A 21,946-nucleotide genomic window follows, 5' to 3' on the forward strand; every position below is an offset into this window, starting at 1 on the left:
ATTGAGACTCTTGATTCTACTAACCCCCTTTAAGAAAATCTAGATATACAAATTGAGATTATCTATTTCATGCGCACGCCATGGGAGGTTTCTGTAATAGCTCATATCTATCACAAGGTTTCTTTGTTGTTAATGAAAGTTCCAGTTGTTACGCAGCTAATTATAATCACATTTTTCAGACATGCCAAACTATCAGAATCACGAAGTTGGATTTCACTGTGAGTATTAATCAAATATTTTTGAAAATGCTAATAGTTGCAAAGAAAGAGAAACAAAAAATCTAAGAAAAGGGAAAAACCGAATTCTTCCAAGGACCATGACTTGACGGGTCTTATTTAATACGCATGTACTGAAAAGTGTATGGCAACGTAAAATAACAGAACCTTGCTCCAAAATATATCGAATACAAAACTTTGGCCAAGAAAAGAGATTTGAAAGCAACAAATTTCCAGGAGCACATGAACGTTACGCTGCAACAGCTGGCCCCGAAAAGGAAAAGTATGAATAACTCTCCAAGTTATAACAACTTCGCTATACAAGTTCTCCATATACAGTACTCAAGTAAACATATCTTTCCATAAATGTATAAACAATTTCAATCGGCCATCCTCAATTATCACGAGGACAAATAGAGCAAGTAACCTACATGACACAGTGACAACAAACACCTAGAGAAAGTAACCTACATGACACAGTGACCACAAACACCTCGAAAGCCTGGAAACGTACAAAAAGACTCAATCCATGAAGCATCGTCATGTATAAATTGAGAACATCATTACCATTTATAAGACCACATCATCTCTCACCTACTGTTGATGACCGCTCCCTCATGGAGAACTCTCGCTTTCAATTTCAGTCTCCAAACAAGATATTTCACCTAGTTAAAAGAGGAAGGGCCTCATAATAACAGCCACAAAGGAGAGAAGGCGAGAAGTTGCAAGTTGTTTAAGCGACAGAACAGGAGCTTGATTCGGGCCAACACCACCATATCCACTGCCAATATAAGCTGTGACAACGACAAATGAGATGGTATCACTTGAAGCTCATGTCAGGGTACAACCATACACGATAGCATAAAATGTAATCCAAGTATCCAAACCACTCAAAAAATACAGATAATAGAAGGCATTGTCCATCAAAGTCCGTTGAAGAATATTATTTCGCATAACTATCAATCTTTAGTTTACTACGTACATTGTCATTTTCTAAGGATGTGCACTGTGTATCCTAGCAAATATGTTGATAACAACGAGTACCTACAATCATAATTGTTGGGTTCAGAGAAAATCCACATGCAAACAGTAACCACAGAACTTGGAGGGTCTAAACACTTTCAAAGTGAGGGACCCATGAGGGGAAAACACATCAGAAGAGGGAATACGCATCATGAAGAAAGTCTCACCAGCTTTGGATGCTTTGCGCGTACATTTATCCACATTTCACTTTCTTCAAGTCCGAACACATTCATAATTACAAATACTATAATTAGCATAAGCAACCACATTTGACTTTCTTCAAGTCTGAACACAATCATTATTACAAATACTATAACTAAAATAAGCAACAAGCTGAAGGTCTCCCTTTATGCTGTGTTTGGAAGCTCACTAAGGGAAGGAAAGGAAGGGTAGGGGAAGGGAACTTGTCAATTTTCCCTTCCCCTCCTTTACCCCCTAATTTTTGGCGTGAGATTTTAGTGTAGATTTTCTCCTCATTTCCCTCCTCTACCCTCCCACTACAACTCTCAAACAAGTTTAAATTTGTAACGCCCCGCCTCGGAATCCTGGAGTCGGTACGCTACTAGATCTGATAGACTGGCCTCACAAACCACCACATGTCTTTTCAGCACGTTTTGTCCTCACTCACGCGCTCCCTGGAAAACTTCCCAGGGGGTCACCCATCCTAGAATTTCTCCAGGCCAAGCACGCTTAACTTTGGAGTTTCTAAGAGTTGGGTTCCCGAAAAGAAGATGCATCTTGGTGGTATGAGTATTCCAATCAAATCTATCAATACTAATCACATCACCCTCTCAAGGGTTGGGGTATTACTCCAAAACCATATCATCCAAGACCGTACCATCCGTGTGAGATTCTAGAGGTGGCTCCTACGGCCTCAAGAGGTGGCTCCCGCCCTCTTGACGTAGCACTTTGCGCCGCATAGCACTTAGCTCTCACAATTCCGGTTGGTTTGGCGCTGATACCATTTCTACATTTGGTATGTCCAAGTTATGGACTAATCCAGCTGGTCTTTGGTGCTCAGCCTTTACTTGTTGGCAAGTGAAACATTCTGCAACATAGGTGGCAATTTCCTTCTTCATATTATTCCACCAATATATTTCCTTCAGGTCTTTATACATTTTTGTTGATCCAGGATGCATAGTATACAGAGAGTGATGTGCTTCTTTTAGAATCTTTTTCTTTATCTCTGGTATGTTAGGCACACAAATTCTAGTTCCGAACCTCAATGATCCATCTTTATGTATCTTAAACTCTCCTCGAGTGCCTTCTTCCACATCTTTCTTTATCTTCAACAGTTGAGGATCATTCTGCTGGTTTGCTTTAATTTCATCTAGCAAAGAGGGTTGTATTACCATATTTGCTAATTTAACTCCAATTTGGTGGCCCCGGAATCGGTACGCTACTAGATCTGATGGACTGGCCTCACAAACCACCACATGCATTTTCAGCACGTTTTTGTCCTCACTCACGCGCTCCCTGAAAAACTTCCCAGGGGGTCACACATCCTAGAATTTCTCCAGACCAAGCACGCTTAACTTTGGAGTTTCTAAGAGTTGGGTTCCCGAAAAGAAGATGCATCTTGGTGGTATGAGTATTCCAATCAAATCTATCAATACTAATCACATCACCCTCTCAAGGGTTGGGGTATTACAAAATTTCTCCTCCCCTTCCCTTCTCTACCCTCCATCCAAACACAGCATAAGTCAAGGAACTGACATGTCTTGTCTTACCTGCCCTAAAAAGTGATGCTGATGCATAGAAAAATTGTCTGACACATGTGAAATAGAGAGTAATGCTGCTGGGCTCTCATGTAAGCAATTATAAATCAGCAAGTCAAAGAACTATAAAAAAATATAATGAATGGGCAAGAGATTTAAATATTTAAGAACATGTAAAAAGAATCTGAAGATCGTGATGAGACTCACTCAAATATAACTGAAGAGTTATCTTAGCCCAGTGCCATGCCATTCAAGTTGGAAAACAGCAACACAACTACTTAGGGCACCACTTTGCCATGTCTAACGTCCTCCTCCTCGAGTTGTATGGACAATTTCGTGATGCCCAGATCCTACAAAAAGCAATAGCATAAACCAGCATCATAATTCTTCTTTCTTCAAAAGAACATGACAATTCCATGAAAAACAGAACTAGTTCAACTGCTAATCTAATCAGCGCCAGTCTTTATGCAAGAAAGATTAGGAAGAGGGACCGCCGTCCATTAACTACAGCATGCCACTAAAAAGGTCCTTTGTACTTCAGCACTATTGACCGGTTACCAGTGATATACAAAGTGAAGCTTAACACCTATATTTACCTTTGAAATGAAACAACCAACCAATCGTCACAATCCAACGAGCTAAGTCTGAAGCAGCTGAAGAAGAATCCTCCAGAAGTTTTCTACTCATAAAAACAGTATCCATGTCAAATCTAGCCTCATGCCTTTGGGGGATCCTGCATAATGGTTCAAGTTGTCCAAAACTGAATTTTAATAAGTTTGCATCGAGCTCACCTGCACACAACCATCAAATGAAAGAAAAAGGAAGTAGACAAAACTTGAGACAGCATGTTATCCAACACAGTATGTCCTCTTTTCAAGAAAGGTGCATTCTTACAATTAAATTGGAATATCCAAGCATGCTTTTCTGTTTCTGTTCTGGACGCTTGTGGCTCATGAACTAATTTCTGCACTACCACTTGCTTGTTGCCATCTCTATAACAGACTGCGAACATCTCTGTTTCCTATCTCTTGAAGTTCTTCTCTGCGAGGATGTATCAGCTTTTATGCACCACTGACCAAATAGGCTAGCAATTCAATTCAAACTATTGATCAGGAAGAATGCACAATGACACATTGTATTGATCAGGAAGAATGCACAATGACACATTGTTTTTGTTTCACAATGTCACTGGAATAGCATTTCTGAAAATGTAACATACCATTTCACTGCTCTCAATCAATACTTGGAATAATTTTTCGAAGAATTTCAAATGGCGTTGTTGAACATGGACCACAATCATCTGAAAAATGTGATAGTTCACTCTTCAGTGAGGAGTAAGCATCTGCAAAAGCCTGTTCCATGAAAAGTTTTGTAAGGCTACTGAGACATGAACCCTTCACACCATATGAAATGATGAATCATATGTAGAAGAAGGTCAAGAATTTTTATTTCGAGATGAACGTTTTAATAACTGTATATAATGCTGCAATATATACTACACAAGAAAGTCTACTAAGAAAGTTAATGATAATATATGATGCTATAAATATATTATAATAAGTTGTCACAAAGAAATGTTTAAGTATGCATAATTAATTGTCATCGGGTCAAAACGAACGAAAAATAACAAAATTCATGGGTTATAGCCATAGTCATACGGTACATGGTACGTAGCAGGTCCTAGTACGACGTGTGCAATTCGTCACTTAGAAAATTTGGATTTGATGGGGGTAGCTTGCTTTGGTATGCAGGTTCGGTCAGTGGTACGTTGTAAAATTGTTTTGGGTGAGCTTACCATACACTGAGGTGTATGATCGAAAACTAGAACTAGAAAGCTAACTATGCATTTTAATATTTTTCATAGAAAATACTTAAATGCTTCTTTCTATGGATCTATGGAGTTCATTCTTTTGTTTTGTTTTTCTTTTCACATGGTTTGATAGGATCATGATTTCATTTCACGTTTTACTAACATACGTATTTAGTTATACTAAAACCATCGACTCATATATTCTATTTTGCACCTCCATTTACTCGGCTACACACATTGCATTGCGTCTTGTGCATGTACACTTAAAAGAATTTTGTGCTCCACATACTTCTAAGCGGTATGCTAATTTTGGGAACCAATTCGTGTATCGAAGGAATCAATTGTCAAATATACTAAGAATTGCTCTGCAGAGCTATATGACGGTTAGAGGGGGGTCCAGAAAATCGCGCAACTATGGTTATAGACCATGAAAATCATTAACTTTGAAGTACATATAGTACTTGCTATTATGATGAAATGATCAAATATTGCCAAAATCGTGAGGTATAATCATCAAAATCGTAAACTTTTAAGTAGTTATAATATATTGTCATTCGGTCGAATGAATCATAGTGGACAAAAATTGTGAGTCATTGAAAATCACAAATATTGAAGTTCGCACAATTAATTGGCTATTGGATCGAAGAAAATAAAAAATGGCTAATAAAATCATGAATTTCAAAGTGCGCATGCTTATTTGCTATTGGATTGAAGAATGAAACTGTGCAAGTGGGTTATAGACCGTGTAAATCACGATTTTTATGAAAAAAATTTAAACGTCATTAGATAGAAACTAATGGACTAAATCGTGGATTATAGATTCCCATAAAAACACAAACTTTTGGTACGCATGATCAATGTTTATTGCGTTGAAATGAATGAAAATGAGCAAATGTCTCCTTGAAATCGTGTTTTTTGAAATATGCTAAGCTAATTACTATATGACCAAAACGGAAAAAAAGGGAAAAAAATTGTATCCTATAATCCATAAACATCGTGAAGTTTGCAGTATGCATACTTATTTGTAATTGGGTCAAAACGACAAAAACTAACAAAAATCATGGATTGTAGCCCATAAACATCGTGAATTTTGAACTATGCATACTTATTTGTAACTGGGTCAAAATGACGAAAACTAACAAAAATCATGGGGTGTAGCCCATAAACATCATGAATTTTGAAGTATGCATAATTAGTTGACACTGGGTCAAAACAAACTGAAATGCAAAAAAATCATGGGTCATAATCCATTAAAATTGTGAATTTTGAAGTGAACACCTAATTAATTGTCATAAGGTTGAAAAAGGTGAAATTTTTTTGTGGTTTCAAGCCTATGAAACTTGTAAATTTTAAGCTACACATACTTATTTTTCATTAGGTCAAAGGACACAATTTCACCAAAATCATTAGTGATAGCACATGAAAATCACAATTATTGAAGAAAAAAATACTTAATTGCAATGGGTCAAAAAGAACAAATTTTGAGAAAATGGTGAGTCATAGTCCACGAAATCAACGAATTTTAAAAATAATAGGTAATAGCCCATGAAAATCACAAAATTTCAAGTATGCATAATCAGTTGCCATTGGGACGAAAAGAATGAAAATTTGACTAAAATCGTGGGTTATAGACCATGTAAATTGTGGATTTTAAAGTATGTACAATTACTTGTCATTAGGACAAACTGACCAAAAATTACCAATATTGCAAGTTATAACCCAACAAAATCCCGAAATATGAATTGGTCATAATTAATTGATATTAGGTCAAAAGAACAGTAATGGGCAAAACAGTGTGTTATAGCCCATAAAAATTGTAATTATTGAAGTTTGCACAAATAATTGCTATTAGGACAAAACGAACAAATATGAACAAAAATCATGGACTATAGCTCATAAAAATCACGAATTACGTGTTGAGTCCTTCCTGTATTTCGTTAATTTCCTATATTTAGTTTAGTCCAACATTGGGTAGAGTCAAATTTAATTCCGATTGAGTTGGAACTAACTAAACAAAAATTGTGGGTACAAGTCATGAAAATTGCAAATGTTGCAGTGTATGCCTACTAATTGCCATTTGGTCAAAAACAGACAACAATGGACAAATTTTATCGGATATAGCCCATGAAAATCGCGATCTTTGAAGAAAGAAAAATTAATTATCATTGGTCGAAGTGAACGAAAAGACATCATAGATTATAGCCCATGAGATTGCAAATTTTAAAAATCATGGGTGACATGAAAATTGTGAATTTTGAAGTTCACAAATATCATGGGTTATAACCCTTGAAATTATCGAAATATGCTTAGTTAATTACTATAGGTCTAAAACGAACAAAAATGGAAAATTTTTATCTTATGACTAATGAAAATCGTGAATTTTTAAGTACGCATATTTATTTGTAAGAAGGTCAAAACAAACGAAAACTGACAAAAATCGTGGGTTTATAAAAATCATAAATTTTCAAGTACACATAACTAGTTGCCACTGGGTTGAAACAAATTAAAGTGAAAAAAATCATCGGTTATAATCCATAAAAATTGTGAATTTTGAAGTGAAAATCATCGGTTATAATCCATGAAAATTGTGAATTTTGAAGTGTAAGTGTAATTAGTTGCCATTAGGTCAATACTGACCAAAATGGACAAAAATCTTTACTAATACAAATACACACGTGCAACAAAATGATTTAGGTTTTTTGGAGAAGGATTTATATAATTATGCAATATATTAAATTATATACATAGTAGCCCTAGAAAAAAATAAACGAGCATGCATGGATGCATGTGCAAACAAGCGGGAAGGAGGAAGGAGGGCGTTTGTGCGTGCATACACAAAATATGAGGGCATAACTTGGATGTTTTCATCTACCAAAGTGCAAGATAGTAGTACTGAAAAAATCCTCAAACCTTAAAGATTTTCGTTTACATATAAATAAAAATAAACTGGCCATGATGAAGGAAGTAGGTCATCCTTGGGGATGTGCAGTGGAACATATACAAATTATAAAGTAAGTGGGTTGGCCATCAGGTTGATTGGAACATGCATGTTGGTTATGTCCTGGGAATTATTACATGAGGAATCAACTACATACAGCTCCGCCGAGCCAAAAGGAAAGAACCGCCTCCGGCGGACAGTAGAGTATAGCCAAGAGGCTTTCGTCGCCCGTAAAGGACCTAACGGAAGACCATGCTCCGAAGTGGACTGAGAGTTTTGTTTGTTTTAAGAACACGTCGACCTTAACCTTACCCCTTCTATTGAGCCATGTCTAGGTACCTATATATGACCAAATGTCTGTAGGACTAGGAATAATGCGACTGGTAACATGCTTAAAACAAAAATTGTCACCTTGGCTGCATATACAATAGTTTAGGGCCCCCTATTTGTCATAGAGAAAAATCTAGCATGACCCATGGTGAAGCAAAATCATATACTACTTGTTGCCAGAATACATAGCATAATTTATGATCTTAACGTGAAGCAACATAAAGGAACGAGAGTTGTTACAGTTAAAAGGTAGAGATGGTTAAGCAAGTAAGTATAACTTTTAACATGATTGGGTTTTCTCTGGTACGTACACCATGAAGAACTTCTTCAGTGACATGATGAACAACAGCAAGCATGAACTGAACCATTGAACAGTAATTTGAGGCTGACCTTTATACATTGATGTATGCGGAAACAGTTCCTTCCCACATTGTTAGATGGGAAAAGAGGATCATCAATATGAATTGGATCGATGCTGTAAAATCACATGACGTCAGGAACAATATAAACCATACAGAGTGCAAGCATATCACATTAATAACTTCACACAGACTCTTCTAACCTGAGGCCTCTTTCTCTGTTCATATATACTCCACTTCCTTGGATAGATATTCGCATTTGACGAGGATCAAATACATTCCTAACAGAAGATTGTTTGTTTCCACACGTCATTTACAATGTAGGCTCAAAGCGATACTACTCATCCACAGCTCCACAACAAGATAGAAGTATAAAACACAGCAATAATTGCCTAAGAACCTAAAGAAAGAATCTGCACTCACCCAAAGAAGTAGAGGAAGTCCATCAACAGGCTACCAAGATTCTGCAAGAACAAAATATAACCCAATTTGGACAGCTGAAACTCATAAGAAGTTTAAACTCCACAAAATAACCATATTCTAACTAGGGCAAGCAAAATATAATCTGGAAGCAAGTTGTTGAACAAAACAGCAGCAAACTAAAAAGTAGTGATAAATATCTGAGATCTTAGCTGCCAAACCCGGCTACTTGAACACATTTTACCACATGTAGCTGTAGGCCACTGATTGCATCACATGAGTAGGATACACTATTATATATAACCAATTCATATAGAATTCTCAGCTAAGGAAGATAATCATGAGATAGTTTGGTCTTTCCAAGTACGCATACAAAACACTGGCATCATAAACAAAAGATTCCGCAGACTACAATAGAAAGCAGATTATATCATATGCACATTCTTTAATAAAGTGGCATTAGGACTTCCTTTGCATGGTTTAAATTTCAAAATAAAGGATTAAAGATTTTACTTGGGTAATTGGCCGACAAATATGATGCTCATGTTGAAGGAAGCGAGTAATCAACAAAACCTGTAGAAAGTCACAGGCTCACAACTTAATTAAGATATATGACTAAAAGAAATAACCAACATAAATTTGGTTTGGGAAAGGACTATATATAAGATAAGATCAAAGACATACAGATGTAAATGAACTTCTCAAAACAAAAGAATAGCAACAAAGGAAAAAGGAGTTCCAAAGAATGATCTGAGGCATAAATCTTAAAGGATAAATGTGTGTGATAATTACTGCCAGAGCCAAAAGATGCAAAATTCACACCAGTCAATGGGAAAGTATAATAATCCAAAAGTGAAATGTGTTGCCATCATTTACCAAGTGTAGGTGTATTAATCTTGATGCGATGGAAAAAATGGATGGTAACAAACTGCAGCGCCTTCAAAAATAGTGCATGTTTGACCACATGAACAAGTTCTGTAACAAGTGACATGAAAAGTTGTTCAAAATGAGTTGCCTGAAAATGTAATTGGGTTATAAAATAAGTACAGTGCAGAATATAAAACTCTATAGTGTATAGGACTAGAGGGTGCATTTCCATCAAACCCAGGCTCTTGAAACCATAATGTTTAACTCTCTTGGTGTCAGATTGCCAATGTTAAGCTTGCATATGTTGATCACTTGACCAACTAAAAAACTGAAGCTACAGTTATACTTTGTTTCCTTTTCCTCTCTTCTCATTTCTCTTCCTCTCTCACCATCCCCTTCTCTTACTCCAACCAAAAAGCCAATTATGCTCTTTTATTCCTCATCCTTGTCCTGTTTCTACTTCAGTCACTGCCTCTCCCCTCCATCTCAATCTTCCCCATCGTCTTCATCTCTCTCCTGGTACTCCCAACCTCCAGTTCATGAATCAAGTTACTACCACTGATTCCCACAAGGAGGCATCAGCACCAGTTGGTGGTAGAAAGGCTGAATAACATAAGAGAATTGGTTGGTAAAGAGGGCTATTAAGTGGAGGGAGCTAATAAGAATTAAGAAGAGAAAAGGACGGATTTAGAAGACCACTGGAAGACACAGAGGAATGGATGTGGAAGCAATGAGTTTTGATCAAGGTTGCATAGGTACGGGTACAGGACATGGCAAATTTGTAAAAAGTAGGTTACGGGGACACGGCTCATATATATATAAAACAATTATATTAACTATAACAATTTTACTATGCTTAATTTCAAATTGAGAAATAAGCTCATTCCTTAAAATTATAACTAAGTTATCGAAATGGGTGCTGAAAATAAACAAACTCAAACCCTATTTAACTGAATCAAAACGGGTGCTTAAACCCAAACCTTATTTAATCGAATCAAAACGGGTGCTTAAACCCAAACCCAAACCCTATTTAACTGAAAACCCTAGATCCCATTTCTCTCCTGACGCCATCACGAGAATATCATGTTATCGAAACCCTGTTCCCCTTCGAAGCTTCCCCGACCTCGTCGACGCTTCCCCGACCCCGTCGACGCTTCCCCGACCCTCGTTGACGCTTCCCCGACCTCGTCTTCGATCTCCGAACTTATTTGCTCCTGTGTCCCCTCCGTTTGGGTGCGGAAACGTACCCAAACCGCACCCGACACGGGTACGACGCCAAAACTGCCGTGTCGGGGTATCACAGGTTTTGATGAAAGGTGGATTAAGTAGGTGGTGGCAAATTTTCATGAAATCACATGATTGTGTTGTAGTAAAAGATGTATCCTTCATATACCGAGGAATGATATATCAGGTCCCAGAAGCGGATGCTTTGTGTTGATTAGGGGTGCAGTTGCACCCCTGGCAATCTATAAATTACATTTAAATACGATTTCTCCCCATAATTTTAAAAATTTTGCATGCCAATTGTAATTTTCAAGCAATTTGCATTTAACATTAGCACATTAGTATCTCAATTTCATCAGCCTATTTGAAATTAGTAGTCCATTTTCATTTAGGTAAATACATACTTATTGTTGGCCCCTCTAAGAAAATTTTTCTAGATCCGACACTGTCTGGCCCATACTTGACAGGGCCTAAAACCAAACAAAAAATAGTCTGGCCCATAATCTTTGACCCAAGAAACAAAGAGGCAAATACTTACGCAAAATAGACTATCCTATCAATGCTGATAGAGGATTACCTTGGGCCCTCTAACACGCAAATTACAAAATGCTAATAGAGGATAATCTTTGACCCAAGCAACAGAGATTCTTGTGCAGTCAAGATTGAGCTCCGAGTAACACCATGGCCCTATAACTGGATAAGGAAGTCTAAAGAGCAGGAGTGCCAACTAATAAGTGATACACCTCTAATAAAACAAGAAAACCTTGAAGATCTGCTTTGCTTTCTAGGGTTTGCACTTTAACATTGTATATAATATACATGTAACATATTACTGAAAGTGTTCACAAGTTGCACAAGCTTAGATTTGACAAGATATCGGAGTCAACTTTGTGATGGAAAGATGCCCTGGACCTTCTTTCAAACTAAAATAGAAAAACAAGCCCAAGACAGCCAATAAGGGCTTTAGCATGTTTCAGATGACCTATGACCCTCTCCTAGTTTCAATATCGTACATTTTACTAACCATATGCAAGTGACTTAAGTAGGTTCAAATCCACTGCAGCGACCCATGACTGCCAAAGCAAGCATGTGCCTCGACAGCAGATAAAGAAAAGCCGGTCTGAGCATGAGGCTAAGTCAGCAAGGGCCACTTGGTCCAACGCGACTTCCATGAATGCATTGTGTTTAAAAAACCTGAGCTCAACACCAAATATTTTGAATACACCGCTATTATGCTCAGCTTTTCTCTCAAAAAAAGTTGTAATACTGGCAGGAAATGATACTTAGCTAGGATGTCAAAAATATGATGCAAGAGGTGCATGTGTTTAATAGTCAGATATGTTCTACTCATACCTTGAACTTTTTACTTTGTCTATTAAACAGCATGTCATCCATAAAGAAACATAAAAATGCGACAGCATGAAATATTGAAAGTTCTTTTTCATGTTGTGCCATAACACATCAGACCAATGTAGCAAACATCGTGCTAGACAACTTACCAAACAGTATGAACTTAAGCCACCTGAATAAGAGTGATCCAGACTACGATCAGCCAAAAACTTCTTTAGTACTAAAGCTAGGGGTACAGAAGCAGGAAACTGTTGAGTGAGTTCTCTAACCTGCAAGTTAGAAATAAGATAATATATGTGAGCATCTTTTCTACAGCATTCTGAAAGACACATATTTTAGTTCTATTTATCACTAGCTATAGGCTATAGGGACAGCTTTATCCATCTCAGCTATGAAGGGGTATTTATATTAGTCAGTTAACGCTCAAGAGCATTACAGACTGTATTGTTATCTTAAAATCTAGTTAGTGGCTTGTACAAGCTATATTGATAGTAATAACACTATCCAATAGAGTTATAGTCTTACTAGATAATATATGATAAACACTAGACCAGTTATTTTCAGAATCGAGAGAGGTCCTGTATCACTAAACTGTTGTCATACACTGACTCAAGTATATTCACAAACTACAGCAAAAGAAACTTCAAAGATTATACACTTCAATGAATACATATAGTTAAAAAAGATGAATATTACTACCACTATTCATAAAGGTGACTTTGACATAACCACATAGCTATCGACAAATAACCATCAGAATCACCATTGCTAAAATTGAAACAATTAATTAGGTAACCAATATACACCTAAAAAGTAGTCACTTTCATTATTTAGAATCAATAATTCGTCATGATGGTAACATTGAAGATGAGGTGTCCATTAATCAGGATGATTAAAATGAAGCGCTTCGGGAGGCTTACATGATCATAGAATACCCTATGAGACTAAAGAAAATTTCTATAAGACGATCATAAGACAAACAATGTTTATGGCTCAGGATGTTGGGCAATTAGAAAACATCGGCAAAAAATGAGTGTGGCAGAAATGAAAATACTACGTCAGTCCTGTGGGTATACAATAAAAGATAGGATAAGAAATGAGTGCATCTGTAGTAAGTAAGAGGTTGCTCCTATGAGGATAAAATGATAGAAAATTGTTTTGAGGTAGTTCGCTTATGTGCAATGGAGGCCTCTTAGCATATCAGTTAGGAAAAGTAATAATATTATAGGTAATGGAGCAGAAGATGTCTACAGGTAGACCTAACAGAATTTAGTTGTAAGTAATTTAGAAGGATATGATAGTGATTAACTTAATGAAGGACATGGCCTAGAAATAAGACTAGAACGGAATGGTAGAATATGATTCATGTAGCCGACCCGAAACATTTGAGACAAAGACTTTGTTGTTGTTATTGTTGTTGTTGAACCAATATACACCAAAGGGATGTCTTGTTAAAACGAGGTTATCCGTGAATACCAATTAATGACTATATTTCAAGCCGTTGATAGGATTAGGATAAATAACCATATCACCTTAGAACTAACCTTGAGCCAACTTATGCAAATCACTACTTGAACAATGAGACTCAAGCTAGACACTACGATAAAATATACATCCTAAAATAAAACAACACAAATAAGTCGCTACTGCCTGCATTACATACACATTCAGATGGAATTGGTGATGAAAATATGAAGTACCAATTCTGACGTTTGGAGTCCTGTATGAGATGATGACTTGAAGCTGATATCAAGACGGATTGACTTGACCCGACTACCATCATCCATTCTCGTCTTTGAGAACGCCCCTGAAGAGGTATCCTCTGAACTCGAGTGATCTAAATGAGAAGCAGTATCTGCAGACATGTTGCTCGACTGAGTGTCCTGTAATTCCAAGATGGAGGAGTTTCCATTTGAATAGTTTATATCTTGAGGAACTTCGACCACAAGCATGATAATAGGTATCTGGACCACATAGTACACCAAATAAACATATAAACATTGAGGAAGCTACATAAAGGATGACAAACCTAAGAGCTAGGAAAAAGAGGCATACAGCAGTATTTTCGATTGTTTTAAGTGAATCATTTCTAACCCAATCCTGGTTTCCAAGATACCTAGCTGCATGCTGGAAGAGTGAACCAGATGTATCAGTATTCCGGAAGAGATACACAATGAATATGTGAAGTAAAAAAAAACAATATAGGAATTATTAATTTTAGAAGATAAGCAGAAATTTGAAGCAAAACAACCATCAGGAAAGTAAACACACTAATAACAACAACTAATCATGAAAATTCTCAATAACCCACACTATAATGCTATAATGAGAAAAAGGACATATTGACATAATATTTCTTGGGGCGCCTCCTCCTGGAAGCCTTTCCTCGGCATAAGCCCGGCATAGTTCCAATAGGAAAAAGACACACGAACTCAAGTTCTTCACTCCCTAAATTTTCTGCTGTTAAGAACAAGCTTTGTTTTAAGTCCAACTAGTTGAAATACACAAGCTTTCACAAGTTTCGACCAAGGTTGAAATCTTTGTTCTACACTCGTATCTGGATGCTTAGACATCAGTATCGGTAATTCCAGAGGTTTCATCGGTTATTTGCATCTATCAGCTTAAATTTTAGAACTAATTAAATTTCAGAAAATAACAGTAACAACTAACAGCATTTTACATTCCTTGCATTACATTTTGTTGAAAGCTCATAACAGAATAACTGACACAATATTAATCTCGCAAGCGAAGACAGATACGGTATTCAAAAGACCTTTAGCAAGAGTAGAGTAGTCACTTTATTTGCATAAAAAATTAAGTTCACAATAGTTTTTTTTTTTTCTTTTTTAGAATTTTTTGTCAGCCTAGTTTTAAATTTTTACTTTTTTCTACAATAAGAGTTTCTCTTTCAGAGTGCTTGTACAAAATTATTCAGCTTTTTGAACCTAACAAACTCATCAGAACAGTGCCAACTTGAATTACCTGAAGGCACGTTTCTTTGATGCCATTGCGGCCTTCCAGAATTCCAGCTTCTTTGATAGGTTCCTGAAACATTATGAATAGCAAATCTCTGTGAAATTAACCAAAATAACAATGAAAGAACATTCAAAAACTTGGCATATATTACTCACCAAATTTCGGACAGGTGGAAGCGAAACCACAAGATCAACATCACTTGTTGGAAGAGCCAAACCAGTTGCATTGGAGCCAAATATATTTGTCCGAGACCGAGGCCAAAGTACCTGAAGAGAGCGTGTGACCCTCTTAATAGCCCAATTGATGTAGGGCTTCTTTATCAGATTCTCAGCAGCAACCTTAGATTTACCATTAATGATGAACCATCAGTTACTTTGGAGCCATTAAGTAATACGTGAAGTTTGAAGATGATGACATGTTTAAAACTAGAATCCTTGGGTCTAAGAAGCCTCAACCATAATGGTTCAAACACAAATAAACAAAAGGTGACATTATGCGTTTTTAGCTCAATATAGAACTGCCATGCAGCTGATACAACATGCTATCTGCCTAGACAAAAAGCATACCGAGACCAAAGGCGGCAATAAATCAATGCAAGCAAATAAAAATAAGATAAAAGTATCTCATGCTCTCAACTCATTAATTACACAAAGAGATTTAAATCATAGTTCTTTAAAAAATGCATTATACCTGTTTGCAGAAAAATTCAATTTCTTCATGAAGACGATTCTGAAACATAGATAGGGATGCCCTATGAGGAGAATTTGATGCATCAGGTGGTTGCAGAGGCAACGCCACATCTGGCTGCAACAATATTTTTTCAAGCAACAAATTAGAACACAATAACAAGCATCGGTTGCCCTTATAATAAGTTAGTTATATGCAATATATGTGCAACAACTTCAAGCAAAATATCAGAACATAATAACAAGCATTTGTTGCCCTCATACAAGTTAGTCATATGCAGCAGTACATGTGCAGAAATTTAAATATAATGTCCTTACATGCTCCTGATCACAAGCTAGCTGGGAAATCTTCATCAAGTGATTCTGCAACAAAGACCCTTGAATAGATTGTGCCACTGGGGTGCCAACCAGACCTTTGGCTCTCCATGATGGCCAAACAACTTCAGCACCATCCAAACAAAGGCGAGGGTCATCAGCATTCCCATCTTCATGGCAGCCACTTCTCACACCCCAGTGCCTAGGACTTGAGCTACCAGACCTAACAATCGGAAAGCCTCGCTTTCTAGATTCACCAACAGGAGAAGGTGGAGGAGGCCGAGGAACCCGTGGAACACAAAGTACAACGGGTGATGGAGGCCGCTTGATTCGAGGATGATCCCGTCTATTAGAAGGTAAGCATGGGCTTCTATGATCCTGATTGACTTTAAATTCTGACCTTGAACCCTTTTTTGATATACTTGGAATAATAATGGGACGTAGTACAGGGTAGGGAAGAGTGTCTCCTTTAACTCCTTCAACACAACTGGGCGAATTATTCAACGATACAGAAGATTTCTCCTCACCAAAATCTGATGCTGATGATGAAGACTGCAGTATCTTTCCACCATCATTTCCAGGTACGGTATAGCCAATTTGTTGGTGCCCGGATGCTAAAGGATCAAATGGTGAACAGAAAGCGGCAGTGGGTGGGGAAGCCAGACCATTTGTGCTGAAGGAAGTAGGTAACCCAGGCATGCCAACCATATCATCAATAGCTCTATTTAGATCTGCCTCATACCAAGCCCAGGAGCTATCTTCCGAACTGTAAGAAGGTGGACGAGAAAAGCCTGTTCCAACATGTTCAGCTGGATTCCAATACATAACTCCACCACCAAAAAATTGGTTATAATCTCTGCCAGAAAATGCATGAGTATCAAATTCTTCTTCTGCTAACCAATAGCCTTCAGCATCATCGGGGAACTCAGATGCAGTTTTCAGATCGTAGACATCAAAAATATCCGGAGCATGCTTCCTATCATTCTCATTAGAAGCCCCATTAACTTGCATTCCCAGAGTGGCATGCGCAGCAAAGCCTGGTGAAAACGAAGCTGGCAGTGGTGGGTTGAAAGCAGAATCGTAGCTGATGGTCATTGTCTGATTAAATCTACCACAATTTTTAACCACTGGAGGCCAGTCATAACTCATGGGCAACGTTAGAGAAGGCAAGATTCGACCATACCCAACTTCAGTTGCTGAATTTCTAGGTTGATTCCTTGATTGCATGAAGGAATGATGAAAATGATTGGACTGCTTGTGACCAACTTCTAAATGCAATCTATCAGTAGCAGCAGGGAGATGAGGTGAATTAGCAGATGTCAGATCAAAAGGATCTGTTCTTGGCCACTCATACGAAATGCCACCCATAGTATTTATGTGGTTATGGATGCAAGATCTACTGCCATTATTTTGAGATACAGAACTTTGCTCATTAACAGCAGCATAAATGAGTTTTGAAGGAATGGGCTCTAAAGGTTTTCCATTTACAAGTCCAGAACATTGAAGCTTACATTGATTACCTTCAGATGTAGGAAAAGGAAAACATGTTTTATCGCAAACAGATGTGATCCCTGGACATATATCAGGATTGCTTTGCTTCTTGCAATCAGTATGACTATTTGCTACAGAACACTGAGATGTACCTTGTGGATTCTTCTCATATGCATTCTTTGCCAGAGATGCTGAAGCAAACTTGGTAGCACCATCTTCCAATTTGTCAGATCCTGAACAGCAGACTAAATCACCAGAATGGCTGTCTTCAGTAGGGAAGGAACAATCTACCAAGGCATTATCCGTCATTTTGTTGTTGTCTACCATGGAAGGTTCACCATAGCCATTGCAAGAACTTGACATTGCTGAAAGAGTGGCCCTGGAAGTGAAATCACGGGATACGGGCAATAATGTAGAAGTTGCAACAGATCCTTCCAGTTTGGTCTCTGCAGCAACCAAGGGAATTGAAGTTTTTGGGTTCTCAATTTCAGGCTCAACAACTTTCTTCAAGTTAGTGTTTTTACGCTTAGCCCCTCTCCCTCTGTTTCTCTTTCTATCAGCAGGGTGTTTACAGTTGACCAAACCTATGGCATGCTCCTGCATTATAAGAATTTAAGCAGCTAAATGAAAGGAGGTAATTCTAAAGCACAAAATAAACAGCCATAATCCAACATTCTCTGATCAAGTTCACCTTTCCAGGATCTTTTGGTAGAAGACAAGTATTAGCTGAGTCAGTCTCTTGATTAGCTGCAACAGGATAATTGTATTCTTGATTACAAAGATTATAACTGTTATCAGCAACACAGTCAATCTTGCCTTCATTTCGCTGTAAACAAAAACATACTGTAGTTGTAATGCCTGAATTGAGATTTCAAGAATAAAAACGAGATAGCAGAGAAATAACAACTCTTATGAAAATGGAAGTGGGCAAGTACCACTTTGAGCTCTGGCAGTGTAGAAACAACTCTTGATGAATTAGGCATAGAGTTTATCTGTTTTGAATTGCGAGATTTCTTCTTTCCTTTCCGGCATGCCATACTGAGCTTCTTCTCTTCGTTCTTATTTAGAAGGGTCTTCAACTTCTCATCTCCCAAGAGTTCTTGACTAATATAATCAATAGAAACTGCCATGATGAGTCCTCGAAGTTTCCTCATTATACAATCAGAAACAGTGAATGCAGACCCTAATCTACTGAAAAATAATGCCCCTTTTTCAACTTTATCTAGCTGACAGGCGAGTACTAAAGCAGATATTTTCTGAACTACTAGCAATCTGTTCAACAATTTCACCAAGTGGTGTGGCATACCAGAGCATGTGATGTCGTCCCAACTAGCATCTGAGTCCCTTTTTAAGAATGCCATATTTGACCTTTGCCTAGATGCAGTGGGATCATAATTTTGAAGAAGTTTAGCTTCGACATCTAAGGAACAAAAATAATTCCTCGGTGTAGTATTCTGCCCTTCAACGATCTCATTTGCCTGAAAATGTACAGTGTTCAAAGACTAACAAATATGCAGAAGTAGCATAAATCTAGCAACTAAATCTTATTCTGCTGATATTCTTTGTTCATGTAACCACAAAGAGATAATAAATATCATCCATCAAACACCTATCTGAGCTATCTCAATGATCCTTACTATTCAACAACAGAGCAGGGAATAACAAGTGGCAAATTCAAGGAGAAAAAGCTTCAGGATCCTTATAAAAATTGGTTATCACTATTCTAATTTATTTGTTCAATTGTTCTTCTGGTATAAATAAATTTTCTCTGGTAGATATGAAATAAGTTTTGGTGAAGCAGTCACGAAACATACACGTGTGGGCTCTAGTTAAGATACATTAGAATTAAGCCCCTAAGTTGAACTGCATAAATAGTGCACGTCTTTCATCTAGGTTCATGAGTGATATAACATAAATTTGCATTACTAATTACTGGTTTTATTACTACTGTCACATTTAAGGGGAAAAACAAGATCGAGAATGTGTATATGTGTGCGCATCTCCATTGTTACTTCACAACTTCCCTTCTTGAGCACCACTACAAGATCCTCTAGACAAGAAAGTTACCTATGAAGATCAAATGTTAGTGCCACCAGAGTCCGCAAAGCTTCTTGTTCATGTGGCAGTTCATTAAGTGATACAGCAAATAGCCAACAGTCCAGCAGAATGCGCAAGGAATGCGTTGTGTAGCTGTTTAGCATATATGATTTACCGCATTCTGCACGCAATTATAGAACATCTGATCTCTATCTAAATTTATGAAAGTGGGCAATAACCTTAACAGACCAGTTTCATAAACTGAGCACAGCTATGCTTGTTGCATACCCAGTGTTTTAATAGGTTGCTTCACGACCAACCCCTAGATGCTCACAGGATAGAAGGGAAAAATAAGAGGGCATCTTTTCCTTATTTCTGTTAAATATTAAGATAGTTTCCTGAATATTATAGCACATGGATATGGCAGCTATGCAGCTGATATGAAGTCTTACCATGCTAGTGACCTGTGATGAGAGTCCAAGGATCCCTTCCTAATATAGGTCAAAGCAAAGAAACTTAAGTTGATAAATCAGTGAAGCAGTAATGACATGTAAAGCACCTCTTTGGTCGCCATTTTATCCAATACGTGATAATTCTACCCAGTACCTATGTGTGGTGTGCCATGGGCTAGATCAAGAACCTATCAGTTATAAGGAAGTCTAAAAAGAGATATAGATTCAAATTTTCAGTTAGGAAAGTCGGCCGACACAACTTCTTGTAATTGCCTAGTTGTTCCACCAAGTAAGGTCATTAGGTTTAAAACTTAGACAAGTATATCTAGACCAGAAATCATAGTTTAAAGAAGTAGGTTGAAAATATAAAGTTGATCAAGGTTAATTTGTGAAATAAAGTATTTGCTTATACCATTTTCAACCTGGAGAATTGCTATTTCCCTGTTATTACAAGTTACCAGTATAAAAAGAAAAGTTACCGAAGATAAGTTATTAATGAACTGAATTGCTTCTCTAATAAATGAAAATTGAACCTGCATTCCTAGAATATACTTCTAAATTAGTAGTACCCCGCTGAAAAAAATTAGTACGTTAATCATTCAGTGAACAAATTGATGCAACCAATAAATGTGAGTGATTCCAATATGAGTCAGATTCATTTCAACTACGAGTCATCTTTTAGCAGGAGACAGTTATGAAGTTAGGGAGTCATGTTTTGTATTAGTCAGTTATGATAGTTTTAGTTAATGAGTTATTTTTTAAATAAGGATCAGCTGTATTTACAAAGAGCCATTTTCTAGTGATGTAAAAGGCATTAAGAAAGCCCTGACACCTTGGACTTAATCAGGGGGATTCTGAAGAATGACGTGTCTAAGTTATTTGTATATGAAGGCTAAGGCTTGGCATTTATGTTTTTCTATATCTTAATCCCCGCTTTTCCTTCCATTTTTTCGGACAGCTAGTAAACCGCTTACTATATGTGATTTTGATTTGAAATGAAGCATACCTTCCCTTTGTTTTCTTCCGCCTACCAGACATCAACAAACGGCAGCACTATTCCTCTTTTTGGTTAGGTATCCATATATAACTTGCACTTCTATATATAGCTGTATGAACCTTTTCTTATACAAAACAGACACGTTGCTCCATAAGGTATTTGGTAATGTGTGAACTCATGAAGCTACATACGAGGAGAAGAGCTTGCAATGCAATAAAAATTTAATCTCATGCATCATCATCAAAATTGTAACTTTACATAAACAGCTTAAAATAAAAGTAAATTTACCAGAGACTTTGCAGCCTTCCCCAAAAACCCCAAACAGAACTCCTTCCTTCGCCCAGGATCGAGCCCCGTCCACCAATCCACACACCCCTTCTTCCTCCAAAACACACTCTCTCTCCTGAGGCACCACCCCAGCTCCGCCGCAAAACCACCTCCACCTGATTTGCCACCAACTCCTCCAAGCTATAATACCCCTTATCCTTCAACCAACTCATCTCCTTCCACTCCTCAGCCAATCCGCCTTCATCTCCTCTCAAGAACCTCCCACCCGAAACCTCGTCCATCAACTTCACAAACCCATCAACATCAGCCATCAAATCTTCACTAAAAGTAACCGAATCCAGAACATTCTCATCCCGGGACCCGAACAGAAGAAGACTATCAGAGACCACATGAACCGACATTGTGCGGGCGAGGAGGCCGTGGGCTCGGCGAGAGCAGAGTGAAGGGAGG

General features: G+C 37.5%; 1 protein-coding gene across 1 annotated transcript; it reads right to left on the reverse strand.

The window, feature by feature from the left end:
• On the reverse strand, nt 481–21,897 carry LOC109819515. Its single transcript, XM_020385263.1, has 19 exons — nt 21,686–21,897; nt 21,497–21,611; nt 18,658–19,200; nt 18,414–18,548; nt 16,235–18,319; nt 15,921–16,034; nt 15,386–15,568; nt 15,237–15,299; nt 14,310–14,381; nt 13,955–14,218; nt 12,404–12,523; nt 9,327–9,386; nt 8,817–8,857; nt 8,597–8,674; nt 8,425–8,509; nt 4,176–4,308; nt 3,553–4,040; nt 3,164–3,306; nt 481–1,009 (listed from the first exon to the last, which is right to left on the reverse strand). The coding sequence occupies exons 1-16, from the start codon at nt 21,895–21,897 to the stop codon at nt 4,189–4,191; spliced, it is 4,290 nt and encodes a 1,429-aa protein (XP_020240852.1). The 3' UTR covers nt 481–1,009; nt 3,164–3,306; nt 3,553–4,040; nt 4,176–4,188.

Source organism: Asparagus officinalis, chromosome 8 (genome assembly GCF_001876935.1).
Source record: "Asparagus officinalis chromosome 8, Aspof.V1, whole genome shotgun sequence".
Taxonomy (NCBI): Eukaryota; Viridiplantae; Streptophyta; class Magnoliopsida; order Asparagales; family Asparagaceae; genus Asparagus; species Asparagus officinalis.

Coding starts and splice junctions, on each gene's coding strand:
- LOC109819515 (XM_020385263.1), bottom strand. CDS start 21,897: ATGTCGGTTCATGTGGTCTCTGATAGTCTTCTTCTGTTCGGGTCCCGG. Junction 8,858..9,326: donor TTTGTCGGCCAATTACCCAA/GTAAAATCTTTA, acceptor TTGTTCTTGCAG/AATCTTGGTAGCCTGTTGAT. Junction 8,675..8,816: donor GACTTCCTCTACTTCTTTGG/GTGAGTGCAGAT, acceptor ATCTTCTGTTAG/GAATGTATTTGATCCTCGTC.